This window comes from Pieris napi, chromosome 5, assembly GCF_905475465.1.
Source record: "Pieris napi chromosome 5, ilPieNapi1.2, whole genome shotgun sequence".
Classification (NCBI taxonomy): Eukaryota; Metazoa; Arthropoda; class Insecta; order Lepidoptera; family Pieridae; genus Pieris; species Pieris napi.
In genome coordinates this window covers 12,011,214-12,029,522 of record NC_062238.1, presented here as the reverse complement: position 1 = coordinate 12,029,522, position 18,309 = coordinate 12,011,214, and the positions used below count along the sequence as shown (strand labels likewise).

At 33.6% G+C, this 18,309-nt stretch overlaps 1 protein-coding gene across 3 annotated transcripts in view; it reads left to right on the top strand.

The window, feature by feature from the left end:
- LOC125049855 overlaps positions 1 to 18,309 on the top strand; it is a 356,920-nt gene that overhangs the window by 24,229 nt on the left and 314,382 nt on the right. For 2 of the 3 annotated variants that reach the window (XM_047649335.1, XM_047649337.1), the window contains exon 1: positions 8,701 to 8,937. The exons of the other annotated variant lie outside the window; for it this stretch is intronic. In XM_047649335.1, coding sequence (XP_047505291.1) covers positions 8,900 to 8,937 — 38 coding nt within the window. In that variant the 5' untranslated portion in view covers positions 8,701 to 8,899. Of the gene's footprint in view, positions 1 to 8,700; positions 8,938 to 18,309 lie in introns of those variants that run through there. 3 annotated transcript variants of the gene reach the window in all.

The window sequence follows — 18,309 nt, the reverse complement described above, 5'->3', positions numbered from 1 at the left end:
TACTTTAGAAGGACTGATAAACGAACGACTACTACCGGTGTCTATAAGAAATTTTGAGTTTAGTTCCGGAATTAATATATGTGGTAACTTTAAAATGCTATCACAATAGTTAAGATTTATTATTTCGGAATATGATTCGAGGCTTCTTCCTGAAAATTTACTTCCTGTGATTCTATTTCCTCGTTGTCTTTAGAATTTTCTTGATTTTCTAACAAATTAAAATTTTCACACATGGCTGTTTCGCTTGATTCATAGTTATCGTAATCGCAATAGTCGTTGTAATAGTATGGTTCGTAATAATATTCAGAGTCATTAATCATATTTTGTCTTATCGGCGCGGTTCGCATAGAAACGTCTGTGTTACCTGGTTGTGGATTCTGTTTTTGGTGTGGTATACCGAATCTAGGACCCTGCTGTGGCTGGTAACCAAATTTATAGTTTTGTTGAGGTATACCGAATCGACTATTATTTTGAGGCGAAATTCCAAATCGATAATTATTTTGCGGGGGCATTCCAAATTTAAAGTTATTCTGTGGTGGTATCCCGAATTTAAAGTTGTTCTGTGGTGGTATCCCGAATTTAAAGTTATTTTGTGTGGGCATTCCAAACTTAACGTGATTTTGTGGGGGAATTCCGTATTTTAAATTATTCTGTGGGGGAATTCCATATTTAAAGTTATTCTGTGGGGGAATTCCGTATTTAAAGTTATTCTGTGGAGGCACATTTGATGCTAAATTATTTTGAGAAGAAATGCCAGGTTTAAAATTATTTTGAGAAGGAATTCCAGGTTTAAAATTATTTTGTTGAGGGGATACACTATTCTTCCACAATTTATTTTTAATAGAATATTGATAATGAAAATTAACCTCTTCAGTAACAACACTTAATGCATTCTCTAAATTAGTACAGCCCTTTAGGCGAACAATACGTAAAAGATCTTCAGATAAATTATAAAGGAATACATTAAGAGCCGTATTATTATAAATTATTAATTTGGCTGCTTTAATACTCTCATCGGTTAACCTATTAACCTTTGAGGTTAGGGAACTTTTAACACTTTGTATTCTTTGACAGAACTCTATATATGATTCTCCAGATTTAATTTTTAATGATTCTAATTCTATTGCTATACATTCTTCTGAACGCGGGTCGCCGAAATGTTGAGTCAATATATCTTTAAAATGATCCCATGATGTAATATTTTGATTTTCACTTAATAGCGTTGCCGCTTTACCCACTAAGCGACTAGTTATTGCATGAAATAAGTATAAATTTTGGGCGGCATTACCTTCGACTCTAAATTCTTTTATCACATATTCACTTTTTGCAATAAATAAATTTAGTAAGTTTTCTGTCCCATCATATTTGGGAATCAAGGACAAAACCTCCCTTGGTACAAATTTAAATGTTTCCATTGACATTTTTAGTCTTTAATTTTTATATATAAGAATACAATATAATCACTTACACTTCTTTAAATTACTTGTATAATTTTGAATTTGCAATAAATCCGTACTAATTAATAATATAATTTTTTATCTATCTCTATATTTAATCTATATTATATTGCCTATTCTTGTGCAATATAATTTTAAAACTACAGTTCCTAATCTAATTACACTCTGAGTACAATTTTATTCGTAGATTTGTTACGAAACAAAATCAGATAATGTAATAATATATAATATGTGGAATAAAATGAAATTTTTAGCGGGAAGTGAAAAGGTTTACTCACCGCCAGCCCAATTCCATTCTTCCTGAGTCACTAATCACACACTGCACCGGATATTATTTTAATGCTCTTCTATTTGACTTATTTATTTGATTCGCGGATTTTCACTCTGCTATTAGACAGTCCACGGTATTTCAAGAACTATGAAAATCGATTTGAGTATTTTCAATTTAGTTATATACTCGCGGGATGTGAAAATCCTACCGGCTGCGCCAGTCAAAACGCGAGGTCGCGCTGGAGCGTTTTTAAAAAGAATAAAATTTTTATTTCTAATTAATATTTAATCAACCTGTTACATTGGTGATTAGCTTAAGACTAACTTATAAACTTAATATCGAATAATCGAGACTGGGAGCTAGACAGTCCGTCAGCATATTCCGTGAGAACACGCGTGGGCGTTTCTGTTTAAAGATTAGGAAATATGTCTTGTGACTGTATAACTACCTACAAAAATCTCGTCTGCAATGTAAACAAAAATTCCAAGTAAATAAAAAATATGCAACTTACAAAATGCATTGTAAGGCTGCGTGGGATTATCATCCATGGGTAGATCTCAAGCCTGTGGGCATGTCGAAGCTAACGACAGGTGGATAGTTGAATGGCTTCCATAATCCGTCAAGGGTGAAATCGAGGGGTTGTATAATATTTGTATGTAATTTATTTTGTCAATAAGGTAAAAGGGAAATGTTAGAATTGCATTTGTGTTCAAGAGCACCAACAAACACTTTCTACAGATGGCATTTTTATTTTTATCTAGCTGTTCACTGCCACCCTTCGCTGTGATTGAATGGTTGAATGGTTGAGAAATGAGAAACAAAACTAAGACAACATTTCATATATTAAGTTTAATTTTGCAATACTTGTGGAAAAAAAAACAAAAAAAACAGATTTAAAATAAATAAAACAATCCTTATATATCATGCTAAAATTTCAGCTCGATCGGTGCAGAAGTTTTTGAGTTTGTTAGCGTACAAAAAACAATATAACATTTTTATATCTATATAGATAAGTAATCGCTTTAATTAATAGACAATTTATTTGATTTAGTAATCTTGGTCACCAGTTCGTACAGTGCGATGAATTATTTTTTTATAGAACAGTGATATCGCCGCCCACACTCAATGTCAGAGGGCTCGCGAGTGCGTTGCCGGGCTTTGAATTGGGACGCTCTTTTCTTGATGGGCCCTAAGTCGAATTGGTTCGGAAATACTTCAATGGGCAGATGGTTCTACATAGTGCGCGGCAGAAACAGCGCCTTGACGTCCGATACTAAACTCAGCTAAAGGTATCCGAAGAACTCCCCACCCAGTCTCCATGATAAATGCGGTATGAGATACAGACCCCTCATCTCTACGCAACGCCTTCCTTAAAATAACATGCTTAGCTCTATTGCTACAATGTACAAAATCTACTGGTCGTAAAAGCAATAGCATTAAATATTTACCAGAAGCCATAGAAGTGGTTACAAAAATTATAAACTTACCGCCTTTAACAAAGGAATGTATTCAGGGAGTCTGAAATTTCAGTTTCACAATCTTCGCCGTGTTTCAGGAAGTAGGGCAGAACTTTTCCTTTAGGTCAGATGAAATTGTGAACAATTTGTTTCTATTTTGTTTAAAGTTGTATATTATCCTCAAGCACTTAATAAAAAATCTTTACTCTAAAATATTTGAAATAAATAAGGGCTATTTTGTGTGGGAATGTATATCTTCTGTACCTAGTTAGAATTATCGTAAATACTTATTACTCCAAAAAGCCATGGCGTATTCAACGCATGGTTGATCAATCATGGTTGAATTCGTTTCGGTTCGATTTCCGGAGAAATATTTTTTTCTGGTTGGATGGCACTGAATGGCTTACCTGTAATTCCCACAAAATTAAGTAATTTTGTGGTCTCTGAAGAGCATTGAACAATAGAGAAAATGTCACCCTACCATGCTTTTCTAAGTCTGATAGAACTATAAATTACTATAGACATACAAATAAATAATATTATATTAAATAATTTAATTGCGTGACTCTTATATAAAATTATGTTTTATTCCCACCTAGACCGAGTGAACCTCATATCACCTACATATATTTGTATCAAAACTTAATACAACATTTTTCATACTTCAGTTATGAAACACAAATTTTTGAAGACTATAAATATACGACAGCCAAGTTTTTATTGGAAAGTTCAATTCTCGTCTTTAGTATTTTTCTTTAGTCATTATGTTTCCCACCGTTTAAACCCTGCCAGAACTCCAAAATATTTCAAAATCATTATTAGCCAAATCGGTCCAGCCATTCTCGAGTTTTAGCGAGACAAACGAACATTCATTCGTCATTTCTGTCTGAAATTAACACATTACCTTTTTCTGTTTATCTCAGTACAGTAGCGCTTTTTATTTGTTTGAGCCAAAAACAACACACCATAAATGGCGTTACCGCTATCTTAAAGAGATGAAGAAGTTGCGTGTTTATAATTTAATTTCACAGCTGTGTATAATTATGTGTGTCAAGATTGTTAAGATAGATGTTCCGATCTCAACTGGTCATGCGTTTGATACCCGACTATTTACCAATGAATTTTTGTATGTGGGCAATTGGCACGTAAAGAGTTGTAAGAAAATTGGCGTAGACTAAATAGGCGTCAATCAAAGTCAAATAGAGATATAATTAATTAAAGCCCGTCCAATAAAAATGCTCTGGGGGCGCTAAATTAACTACGATTATAGCAATACTAAGTATAGCCACAAGTATACACATGTAAATGGCATGACATTTGACACATTATTTAGAGTCCGTTCCTTCAGACTTTTGTTTCGACAAATACTTCGTTATATCGTGAAAAACTTTTCTTAACTGGCTCTTAATACATTTCGGTATTTTTACTTATAAATCACAGAATTTAATAATCTACGCACAATCGAATCGACACCACACTTTGACAGATGACAATGACATCTTATATATTGTTGCCATTTGAAGATATTATTCGTTTAACGTAGATTAATTTTGACTTTTATAATATAATATCTCAATACTAATATGAACCTAAGTGAGGGATTGAAATATTGGAGTTAAGATAGTTCGTGCTAAGTTTAGCGTTTGACATTGTGTGTTAGTCACAAAAGGTTATTTTGACGTGATAACGTCTTTAAAATCGTTTTAGTCGGGTGACATGTTCAGAAACTTGTGTCACACCAAAACCTCACGAGCGCGATCGCAGGTATAACGAGAGAGAGACGGACCGATCTCCCGTCTCATCTCGAGCGCTACCAGTCATTCCGTGAATGTATGAAGAAAAATGTATATCATAGTCGAATAAGTAAACTTGTCATTTTACACCCGAAATTTATCATCAAAAGTGTGAATAAAACGATAGATGTAATTTAAAATTTGAAAAAATGTTATCTTCATTAATTCCTTACTTCCCAAAAACTTATATAACCAATAAGACGTTATCACGTCAACATCTCGATCGTAAACCTACTTTACAAACAACCAATATTTTTTTTTAATGCACAGTGCATCTTCACTGAGACAACATTGAATATTATCTAGTCTAATTTAAGTCTAATGATTTAAGTCTAACTTAATTTATGAATTCCATGGTTAATATATCATAGATAAACGGTGGACTTCAAAGACAAATATTTGAAAGGAGAATGAGAATAGGGCGCCCCAAAAAAGGTGGATAGAAGAAAAAGAAGCGTCAGCAGGAAGCTAAAGGAGAAAGAAAGTCATGGACAGTATTTAGAAAAGGCTGGAGGAGGCTTTTACCCGTGAAGGGGTTCTGATCATTAGGATAACAAGAAAAAAAATTATATAACAAATCCAGGCGGTATATTCTACTTTTGTAATGATTGGAAATTATACAGGCTTTTATTATTATTATTAATTTACTCATTATATTTAACATAAGAAAGTGTCCAAACAGTCTCTATTAAGAGAGGGAAACTCTGAAAGTTTATAGACAAATTGTAAGCATTTTCTCGCTTACAATTTGTCTTTGTTTCCAAACGCTCAAAGTAGCGGAAACACTAGTATAATTCGAAATGAGGAATAATTCAATGCGATATTAATTAACATTCATTGCGATTTTAATGAGTTACATTAATAGTGAGTAATAAAATTTCGCGACTGGCAACAATGTTGATTGGATATTCAGTGTAATACATAGTTTAATATGCGTGTAATTAATATGGAAACTGAAAGGTGTATCAGTTTGATAAATTGAACTAGTTTTAAAATCAATTATGGAATATGTATACATACCTGTTATATAGAGAGCCTTCTTGAATTTTTTAAGAGTTACGGAGACTTGACTTGTATGTTTGACACAGCATCTACTACCCCATTTACCATGAAGAGTGTTCAGAGGAGTTGTTCGGACTAATACCTGCAGCTGAGTTTCATCATCGGACGTCAAGGCAGAATACAAAATACCATCCGTATCACCTCGACGTCCGTCGTTCCATAACTGAGCGTTATTTTGCCGCGCATCACCACTATGTGGAATCAGCTGCCCACTGAAGTTTATCCGATCCAATTCGACTTAGGGTCCTTCAAGAAAATAGCGTAACAATTCTTAAAAGGCCGGCAACGCACTCGCGAACCCTCTGGCATTGAGAGTGTCCATGGGCGGCGGTATCACTTAACATAAGGTTTGCCTGCCCGTTTGCCTCTTAAAAATAAACGCTTAGGGTAGGATCGACTGAATATATTAGTCCGATGCGAGTATTTTTCAAAAAAAATCTGGGTCGCAGCGTGTGAAAATTATAACTAAGTAATATACGAGCAGGTACAAAGACTCTTACAGTGACGGGGTCGCAAGACTGTTTTACCTAACTTTTTGGGTTTTTCGTGGGTCGCGACATAAAAATGGTTGAGAAACGATTGTCTTTGGGGAAGCATAGCAAAATGTTCCATATGTAGGTTTCTACTAACGAAGTACGCTTAAAATTATAAGGTGAAACGAAGTTCGCGGGGATAACAATAAAAAAGTATTATATATTAATTAGTGTGAAGATTTAAATTAATATGACGTCTTTCAGAAGCGAATTAATTATACCGCTGTACTGCAGATACTCCGAACAACCTTGAAATTAATTTTATCTTCAGCACCTCAAAGAGTGGAGCTGTTCAATAGCTTTGTAATTCTAGCACTATTTTCAATGCCATTCTATTATACAAAGCCTAGGTCTCAAGAATCGACACTACACGAAATTAGGTCATTCGAGTTTGTTCGACATTGTATTGATTTTCCCCTTACTATCAGATTTGCACACAGTTAGGAAGTTATTTCTTTGTTCACAAATATTATTACCGGACTATTTATTAAACATTTCGTTGCAAGTTCAATTAGAATTATTAAATAATAAGCAGGGCAAGGGGCGGCCTTAATACAACACGTAACCACCGTAAGGAGTGCAAAATTACATAAGATTTACAAATGAAAAATAAAACTAAACAATTAAAACATATGTAGACAGAAAAAGGACACATGAATTACGAAACTTCCTAAATTATGTTAGGGATATCATCTGGATGGGTAGTGCTCATTTAGAGATTAAAAGGAAGATAGAGGAAGATCTAAGCGGAGATTAATTTAATGTATAACTGTAATAAGGTTAGTAGAGTAGTGTTGGCCTAGTGGCTTAAGCGTGCGACTCTCATCCCTGAGGTCGTAGGTTCGATTCCCGGCTGTGCACCAATGGACTTTCATTCTATGTGCGCATTTAACATTGGCTCGAACGGTGAAGGAAAACATTGTGGGGAAACTGGCTTGCTATAGACCCAAAAAGTTGACGACCTACTTGCCTATTAGATTGACGAAAAACTGACGATGAAACAGATACAGAATCTGAGGCCCAGACCTAAAAAGGTTGTATCGCCACTGATTTATTTTTTAATAATGTTGTAAAAAAAAGTAAAATGTTTTTTTAGGTGAATTACAAGTATCATATGGCGTAGAAACGCCCGTGAGGTTTTTGGGTATTTACCTTCCTCAGAAATTACGCTATTTATTAGTGTAATGAGAGACGCGGATATATGACTTTATTATATATTATTAATAAAATAAAGTTCATTATTAAAATTCTAAATACATATGTGAAAATTAGCTCCATTTTGTATGGAACATATCTTGTTAATAGATTTACATTCTAAAATTTTATTTAACTTAATCAAAGAGATACTTTGTAAATTGGAGTCTGAATTATATTTAACTAGCTGACCTGGCTAACTTCGTTCCGCCCTACAACCTTATAACATCGTTGTTACTTTAGTTTAACTTATTTTAGGATTTCATTAATGTTAAGTATTACAATAATACAACTCTTTTGCAAATACAGAAATGTTTTATTGCTTGCCATTGCGAAAGAAGAATGGCAGTTTTACACATTAGGCATCTTCTCTCTAGCGTCAATATGGCGATACTGCATGTTAAGCACTTTCTGATATCCAACATCTTTTGATCAGGATCAAAGCATGGTTATGCATCTCCTCATTCACCTCAAGATCGGAATTTCTTGAACTGACACGAATTCGACGTAAAATGATGCGTAGTTTTGTCAACAGATGGCACCATATGGTTTTTGCATTCGTAAAATTAATTTATTTATTGTTATTCGATAACTTATCCGATATTTTATTGCGTATTCTGCTATTCGGGACGGAAACAAATCCAACAAATCAAAAACCATGGCAATCGGTCCAGCCGTTCTCGAGTTATAAGTGTTGTAACAAACACGACTTTCTTTTATATATATAGATTAAAAAGAAAACTCGAATACAAAAATTCAATACACATTAACCTCCTTTACATTACGAGAACAATATAATGTTTGACAAGTAATCGTATCAAAATAAATCTCTAGCAAATCAAAGCAAAGTCCCATTCAAGCAAGCGTCACCAGACATCAAAACTTATTAATATGAACCAACCACAGATCTGCAGCTGCATACTGCAACAAGCAGCGGGAGTCGTCAGTCGATCAGTCGGTTTCCACCTCTCGTGGTGTGTACACGCGCGTCGCATAACAAATAACTATATATTACGTCACACATTCTATTTTCAAATCAGTGTTTGTAAACAGTGATGTGCTTGTTTTGTTAAAGATTTTAATCTATTTTTGCGTTCGTGGGTTGTGCTAGTGATGTGAATTGGATTCAATCATGTTTGGAGTATTCATTAGACGCTGGAAGCCTAAAAGGTTTGTTAAACACATATTAAAAAAAAAAAAGGTTAAAAATTCATTTTAAAATGTGGTTATCGCAGTTTTTGACGTGGTGATGTATAGACGTGCTTCACGAAATTATTGATTTTTGATAACTGTAGGTTAACAAATAACGTTAGACCATGTTATAAAATTCATTCAACGTTCAAGCTGTGTTCATATGTTAACTTAATTGATAGAAACAGTTCTTGAATTGGATTCACTGTTCAAAACTATATTCTTGAAAGTATCACAAGTATGTAATTCTATTTCTATCAAATTTGTAAAGAAATAATGTTGTATATATAAATTAATATAAATTTGGTTTGAATTTATAAATAATGAATAAATAAATAAACAAAAGCTTGTTTATTTGATTAGCAAGATTGATTAGCAAGCAAGCAAGAAAAAATACGTAAAAAATAATTCGTTATATGTATAACAGTGTTAGTAATTAGGTACACAACTCTTAACCATGTGATCTAGCCTTCGAACCCCATATAAATGAAAAATCGTGAGAAAACAGTCTCTACCGGCTAATACATAGAGAGTATTACAGCCAGTTTCCGGCTTATCACCTATGTCTAATAAATAACGATCAAATACATATACAGTACATACCTCTTCTAAAACATTTTTGTTATCAAGTTTCAGTTTATACAGAAATAGAAAAGTAGTGTGGGAATTATGTTGATTCAATTTGCTCTATCCTTTCTCTCACGTTCTTTATTTAAATTGGATTTCACTCAGTTGGCCTCCTATTTCAAGACTCAAATAATATATTCTAGCATAGCTGGTTCTATAGGTTTCTTTAAGGCTTTTGAAATAGAAAGAAGATAAATAATTAAAGAAAAAAGATAATTGTTATGTGATGCAATGCATACTGTATGTGTCTCTATATAAAAAATGGCGTTACAACTTTGTTAGGTCTGGGCCTCAGATTTCTATATCGGTTTCATAATCATTTATCAATCTAATAGGCAAGTAGGTGACCAGTCTCCGATATACGAACAAGAAAACAGACGGTAAAGCCAGCTAAAAAAAAAGTTTATTGCCAGTTCTTCTCTTCCCTTCTACGCCCTTCATTTGAGAGCTGGCAGTCAATGTAAAATTAGAAGCATTTAATTTATATTTCTTTTTTGACGTTCATAAGTGTACATTGTTAACTATATGAATAAATGATTTTTGACTTTGACTTTGAATACAATTAGAAAATCACAGATAGAAGACAACAAATACAAATAGGTCATTATAACAAATAAACAAGATACAAGGCTAAAGAAAATAATAACATTTGTTTCAAATCGTGTTGATGATGATTTGGTTAGATAAAAGAGAGCAGTGTTGACCTAAGCTTCAGCATGCGACTCTCATGCCTGAGATAGGTTCGATCCCCGGCTGTGCACCAATGGATATACTATCTATGTGTGCATTTAATATTCGCATAAGGAGAAGGAAAACATCGTGGGGAAACCGACTTGCCTTAGACCCAAAAAGTCGACGGCGTATATCAGACACGGTAGGTCATCAAATACTTTTCTCGTGTAAAACATTTTCAAGCTTCTGTTTTTATTACTTGTTAGAGACTATAAATCTTTAAAAAAAATTAATTCGCTATATAATTGCTGCGGTAACTTTTTGTTTTATTACTCATACATGTAAACTAAGCTTCTATATTATGCAGTGTAATTACCGTAAAAACGTAAGAATATTGAGGTTGGGTGTAATTAAGTGCATTTTATTACAGCACTGTGGAAATACTTCGCTTCGAAGCAAAGTTGAGAAAAATTCTTTGTTTCTAACGAGTGGTGTATAGGGTTGTCGTAAATCGCAAATAAAATGTTTAGATCCGATCTTTATTCTCATAAGATAACTGTCAACCTAATTAATTAGACACTGTGAGACAGCTGGTGTTTTAACAATACTCTCTATACGTAAAAGATAAAATGTATTGTAGAGCTTTTAGTGTTCACCGAATACAACAAGCAAAAAGAAAGGTAGCTGTGAAAAATTGTACGCTCTCAAAGGTAAATTGTTGAATTTCTAATTAATAAAGTAACAAAATTCCTATACGCTACTACACATTTCTTTTAATTGAGGTGAAAATACGCTAACGCAGGCAGTTGGATGTCGAGCTTGACGCGGGGACTGTGAGGCTGGTTCTACATTCTGGTCTAATATAAGTTAACTTATAAGTGTTTTTACAGAAATTAAGCTAGCTTTTATGCGGGAACTTTAAAGCTGTAAAACCAATACACATACAGAAAAAACAACACAACATAATATAAGTGATAAAAAACGAGTGATAAAAACAACATAGCTTTTTTAATCTATAAGTTATACATATAGACCACGTAAAATCGCGCACATATGTCAAAAAAGCAATACCTCAGTGCTACTTCAGAAATGAAAGATATTCAAAAATGCTTGCAACTGTACTTCTAAACCAAGGGCCCATTTCGGAATATGCCTGTTTATATTTACGTTAGGTATATTATATTACTTTGTAATCTTAGATAGTAGCAGCCCTAACAAACGTTTTTATAAAAGCTATACGGCTCGCAGTCTTCTTTGTTTGCTAGTTTATATTTTGCAATAAACTTATGGAATTCGTTTTAACCTTTTTATCAAGACTTAAGTTCGGAAGAGGAATTTCATTTGTATGTATTATGTAGCTTAGAACTATTATATCTAAAACTATATATCTTCTTTTTAAGCCCTTATTATGCGTATGAAAGGGCTACTTAAGTAAATGGAATGGTCTAATTTTGATAAATGAATCGTATTAGTTAATTATGTATTAAATAAAATATTATAAAAATATATAGATTAAATAAAATATTAAAAATAAAATCGTATAAAATAAATGTAACAGATTATGAAATATTTTAAATATATGTAGTATTTTGTATTGAACTTTTTTTGATATTATAGCTATATGTTTAGCTTTGTATATAGTTTAAGTTTTTTGTGAAGTTGAAAAGCTCCTACTTATTCCACTGGCTTTATCTTACGAAAGTCTTTTAGCCGTGTCCTGTACTATTTACCGCGCTTATAACAGGTACTTATTTTCTCTTATTCAGGCCGGCATTTGCCAAGATTAATATAAAGCCTACATACAAGTGAGATTATAACCACGAGACTCAAGAAAACATTTGAAAGACTTCCTCTACAAAGCAAACATGGCTTCTCAGTCATTCATGCAAGTCTAGGGACTCTTTCAAGCTTTTGTTTCTATACAAGTAGGCTGTGGTTTGTCGCATGGCGATTCCCACAGGATGTTTCCGGGACAACGAGTGTTCTACCACTTGTTCGGGTTACATACATAAGTGTGTAATATATCTTACATATTATTAAAAACGTTATGAGACTAGATTGAAAGTTATACATTAAAATTACTCATATTCTTGTACTATTTATGTTACTGTTTTATAATGTTTTAAGTATGTCATAGTGTTTTATGTATAAGATAGAAATATAGATTTAGTTTATTTATTTGCTTATCAGTATTCTAACAGCTATTTTACAATATCTAAACAATTCAATTATACACGAAAGTCAAAAACGGAATTTTGTATTGAACTTTTTTGCTATGGTCGAAATATAATAACTACACCATATTGTAAATTTTTAAATTATTTATTTTTTCTAGAATAAATAGCGGTTAATGTAAATTTAATATATTTTATTGCTTAGCTAAGTAGAAACCAATTTAAATACCTCAGCCATATTGTTTTAGAACGTGTCTTATTACATTATATTGAATAAGCAAATCTAGTCGTTCAGGGACGTACTCAGAACGATAAAGCTACTATAATAATATTGTATGCATGGGACAATGGGCAGAGTAGTAATCACTATTAAATTAAGTCCTGACCAAACATAACATACATAAATAAATAAATAATAAACAGAGACATAAATAAATAATCGAAAATATTAAGAAGAAAAGTTCATCCTACTTTCTCTCGGATTATGTCCCAGAAACAAAGAAACATACTTTTTAACTGAATAACTCTTTTGTCTGTTTACCTAAAATTGTATATACGCGGTGTAATTGCACTGACACAATTACCGAAAACTATAACACAAATTGTACGAGCCAAGGCTGTTCATTTTGCTCACACTGGTTTTCTTAAGGTTTATAAGCGTTGCGATTTCCTAAACGCCCCGAGAGTATAGCGAGAAGAAGCCACTCTCTTCAACTGTTACATTGCAATCATTCGTTACAAAGCAATTAATATTTCATTATTTCGCTTATATTCTATTGTTGTACGCGAGTGGTTAATACAGAGTAAATATAAAATCCTCTTTTTAAAAGTAAAAAAAAAGACAAAATCATTTATTAATTTAGGTAACACAATGTACACTTATGAAAGTTAATATATTAAATGCTAAATGCTTCTAATTTTTATTTTACTGCCAGTTCTCAAATCAAGGGCGTAGAACGGACGAGAAGAACTTGCAATAAACTCTCCGCCACTCTTTTTAATCACCAAGTTTTTTGTTTTACACAATGTTTGTAAGGAGATGCAACCATTACACCATGTTCCACATGACATCTTAAGTAATTAATATTAAAAAAACATATTTAAAACAACACGATGCCCCAGGAATCGTACACAATTAATAATTAAATAATTGGCCTTCTCGTTCATTAGTTAATTTTATAAACAATTGAATATTAATTATTGTAATTATAATCATTAATATTATGATCGCTAGACCTAGTTTTAGGTTACGGTCCAGTTTCAATTATCACGTTACAAGTATTTCAACACGCGCGAGGCGCTCAAGGTGTTTTATTTGAGATCTTCAACATTACTCACGTATTCGCTTCCAAATAATGTTAGACTTCTCAAAAGAGCGTACCAATTCTTAAAAGCCCTCTGGAATTGAGAGTGTCCATGGGCGGCGGTATCACTTAACATCAGATGAACCTCTTGTCCGCTTGCCCCCTGTTCTATATAAAAAGAATTTGGGTAAAATATATAGCTCTGACTTGGCAATGGCAAGAGGAAAAGTGGAACAATAAAGTATTAAAGGTGCCCAAGGTACAAGGCACATGAACGCAAAACAATTTAGAAGGATAGTCCAGATTAAGGAAACAGCAGGTGGTACATGGCAGAGAGTGGGGCAGTGCAGAAATGGCGGGATTTGGAGGATTCTTTTGCCAAAAAAGGTCACACAGATATCTAGGAATTAATGAAATTACAAAAAATTAAATGTATTTAAAAGTAAAGTATCTGAAATAAACGGCTTTTATTATCATTGAAGAGCCCCGCCTTAGCGGTAAGTAGGACTCCCGTATCAAGAAAGTTTTAGATTTTCCATAGGGGAGTCAGTTCGCTGAAATTTTATTTGGCGCTAAACATACATAAATTAGAAAGTCTTTATTTCATTTTTCTAATATTGTAGACTAAAAAGAAAGCCGCATTTATTGGGAACTAATGAAAAATTGACGTGGCTCACACAAAAATGGAAAACGAATATACCTGATAAGTAAATGTCTTTGCCTATTTTTTATTATTACTCCAAGGCTAAACTCTATATAATTACAAAGTTGTCTTCATTTACGCGGGTTAGAGTTTAATTTAACACAACCATAATCAAAGGCTCGAAACGTAACGATACTAATATTCGTCAAAGGCCACCATTTCGTAGAGTTGTTTTATTGTCTGCCGACCATCTGCCCATAGTTTTTCGTTGTCAAAATGTTTACCACAAAGATAACTGGTTTATCGAAGCCATATAAAGGATAATTGCCACTGAACCGTTAAAGATGAAATTTAGCGATTAAATAACAATATATCGCATCACTTAATTCCTTTTGACACTTATAATTAGATAGATACTAGATACTAGATAATGGGTTTATTGGTAGCGCTGGTTTTATTTATCGTGGGTCGCATCAGGAAGTCCTGGGTTTTTTCCGAAGAATATAATTTATTTGACCATCCATGGCTCCATTCGCTTCCTGCTAACGCTTCTATTTCTTCTATCTACCTTTTTTCCATCTGGGTTTAGACCACGAAATATATACAAAATTTAATCAGTCGAATTATTATGTTTAAATTAAAGCGGCGTTCTCTTTTCATCACAGCGTAAATACTTTCTTCTAGTATAAAGTTTATTTGCAAAAATATTTGCTATATATACTTTTTATAATTAATTACTTAATTATAATTCATCTCTTGTCACTTAGACTATGTAAAATTCCGTAATAGCATTATGCAATTAAAAAATGTGTGTCAAGTAAATAGGATTACTGCAGTTCCTCAGTCTTATCGAAGTAATTGTGAGGAATAAGCTAAAGTAGGCTTTCTTGGAATGTTATACTAATATCCTTAGTACATATTGCCTTTTCCAATGGCTGTATAGTTGAAGCTAGCGATATTCACCGTGAGGTAGTATGTTTGATACCCACCTGTTTCTTTTCTACGCAAATATTACGTACTACGAATAGTTTAAGGCTAGGCTTACAGCGCTTGTAAAACGATCGGGGACTGAACAGAAGACTGTCTCTTTCTGTAGTAGCAAAAGAGAGATTTTTTTACATAAAACCCCTAATAGCCTAGCAGGCACGCGATCAAGCAGATCTGAAGCAGAGAAGCTTGGCAGCAGGGGAGTGTTAAATTCCCCCCCCTTTCTTAAAATGGGACCTCATTTGCTTAAGCTAGGTCTGGTAGGCTTGGCCCGTAGGGCCCGGGTGACAATTATTCCGGAAATATCCTCATGATATTTATCGCGCGAGTTGGAGCCCACTGGCCCGCGAGTCCCGTGTCACTTATTTGACAATTCTATGGCAGAATTTTTCCATCTACGATCTGTGCTCGAGTAACCATCCCGGGATACCCTCATGCCAGTCTTCATATCGTATCGGCTCTGCGAAAGAGTGTTTAAGTGGGTGTTGCTTACCCGGATCTGTACATAGGAGAAAAGGATAGCTGGTGTCTCCTAGAAAAGAACTAGAACTTTTCTCTCATTTATAAAAAAATGCTTGTGGCGTTAGCAGCCATTACATTAATTATGTATATGGACAGTTTACAGCTGTATAACGCAAAATAAGACATTCTTTAGAATAATTTTTTTACGATACGACTACGTGCCATATAAAAGGCTTTTACTTTTGAAAAATACAATGAACAAAGAAAGTAATAAGCAATTGATTGTATTGAAATTCATATCGCATCGATGAATATAATTACTTCTGAGTGCTGACACATCGTACGTAGAGGTATTTGACCACAATACATAGTGATGCATTCATGTTCAAAGAAAAAATATAGGTAGGGTTATATCATATAAGATTTGTTTTCAATGAAATGTTTGATTCATGACAATAATATTAAGGAAAATGTATAATTATTTTGGGTAAATTTGTCGAATCACGGGTCCCATAGAAATAAATTAAACCATAATGATTTGTGAAATGAATGAAAGAAGTTAGGTACAAATTTTTGGCTTTAAACTAATCTGATCACAAACGCCACTAAGAAGAAAAAAAAAACACCTAACTTAACCTAATGTAATTCACTGGGGCCCACTGAGAACTCAGACAATATCATCTACATCATGTATTATCAGTTTTTTAAGGGGTTCCAAAGCCCATACAAGTCTCAAAGAACGATAGAAAAAATTGGAGCTGTTTTAATGTGGAGCCGTGATTCGACAAATTTACCTTTTTCATGTGAATTATCTAAGAAATCTCTCTTCCTATTTCGAATCAAGATTATATTTCAATAAACAATTACAACGGTAAAAAAAAGGCTATTTGCTCGTAGCCTCACATAATAAATCAGAAATCACTGATGTAAAACCTTGCGCGTATTTTTTTGTCTATGAATTATTAAAATGTAGGTGAAAAGTCATAGACCGAGTGGCTTAACCACAGATACGGAGCGGGATCGTAAGCCGCTTTTGAAATTGGAATTTTACGATTCCCCTATTAAGTGAAGTTATCTAGATGGCGCGAAATGAGATAGGAGCGGCTTTCAGTGAGATTGTTTTTTGTTTTTTATGTAATAGGAGGCTAACCTGAAGTTGAGTGATACCGCCGCCCATGGACACTTACATCGCAAGTGCGTTGCCGGCCTTTTAAGACTTGGGACGCTCTTTTCTTGAAATTAATATTTCAAGAGACTTATTAGTCGAATTGGTTCGGAAATACTTTAGTGGGCAGCTGGTTCCACAAGTGGTGGTGGTGCGCGGCAAAATCTGCCATAAAAAACGCTCAGGTATGGAACGACGGACGTGGAGATTAATATTGTTTTATCTATCTGTACTAATTATTCCATTATAACACCAGTTTTCTCGTATATTACAGTATTTTAAGCAACATTGAGCCATTGTAATTGTAGCTGCAAAATAAATAGGTAGTACCCATTATCCACAGCGCAATAATGATTGATGTTTAATGGCACAGATAACTTTATCATCGTAATATTTGCTGTTAGGTTTATTCTAAGCTTTGAATCTGAAGACCCTTGCCGATAAATCAGAGACAAAAGGATTGGTAAACTTAAAGGAAATAAAAAATATCTTAGTTATAAGCGGAATCGTACGCGAAAATTTCTTCTCTGGCCATTTGTAGCTTTGATTATCCGCTCCCCTTCTTTGGTGGTCCAGTTTGGGCAAAGCCCCTGCTGGTGGTGTGGGGTTGTTCGCGTCCTGCTGATGCACGGCACTGGAGCGGGCATAATAGTGGCGGAGGTGAGCAGGCGTAGGGCCCACTCAACGTGTTTGCTATTTTTTGTCTATTAAATATTATATTGTAGTATGTATGTGTTTTAAAAATCTCCTTTTTGATCATTTTTGTCTGCCTAGTGATTAGCTACTACTTTTGTATATTAATTGTGAGTCAATTAACCTTTGGCAGAGCTTTTACATGTCTTTATACATACTATTATTTATATTTTTTCTTTAGATTCTATTTTATTTAATTTTAGTTATAGTTGCATGTTATTTTTAGTTTCTTTTTGTTAATTAATTATGCAGTTCTTGTACTTTACCCTCTGTAGGTGTTTCTTCTTTTTTATTGTTCCATATTAGGGTTGCCTGGAAGAAATCGCTTGTTAGCAATAAGGCCGCCCTTTGCCTAATAACTTATGTAACCTACTTACTTCTTGTTTTTTTTATATGTATAATTATGTGTATTATGGCAACGAAGTATAAATAAATAAATAAATATGTGTAAAACTCTGACGTTCTATGTGGCTTAACTACCTTTGCAATGTACTGCGATTTTTTTTATAGTGCCATCTCCTTTCGAAGGTTGGCGATTATCATGGCTACTATGCCGCGCTTCTGAACAATGACTTGATGCTTTGATTCTTTTTATATATGCCAGATGCAATTGTCAGTTGTCAC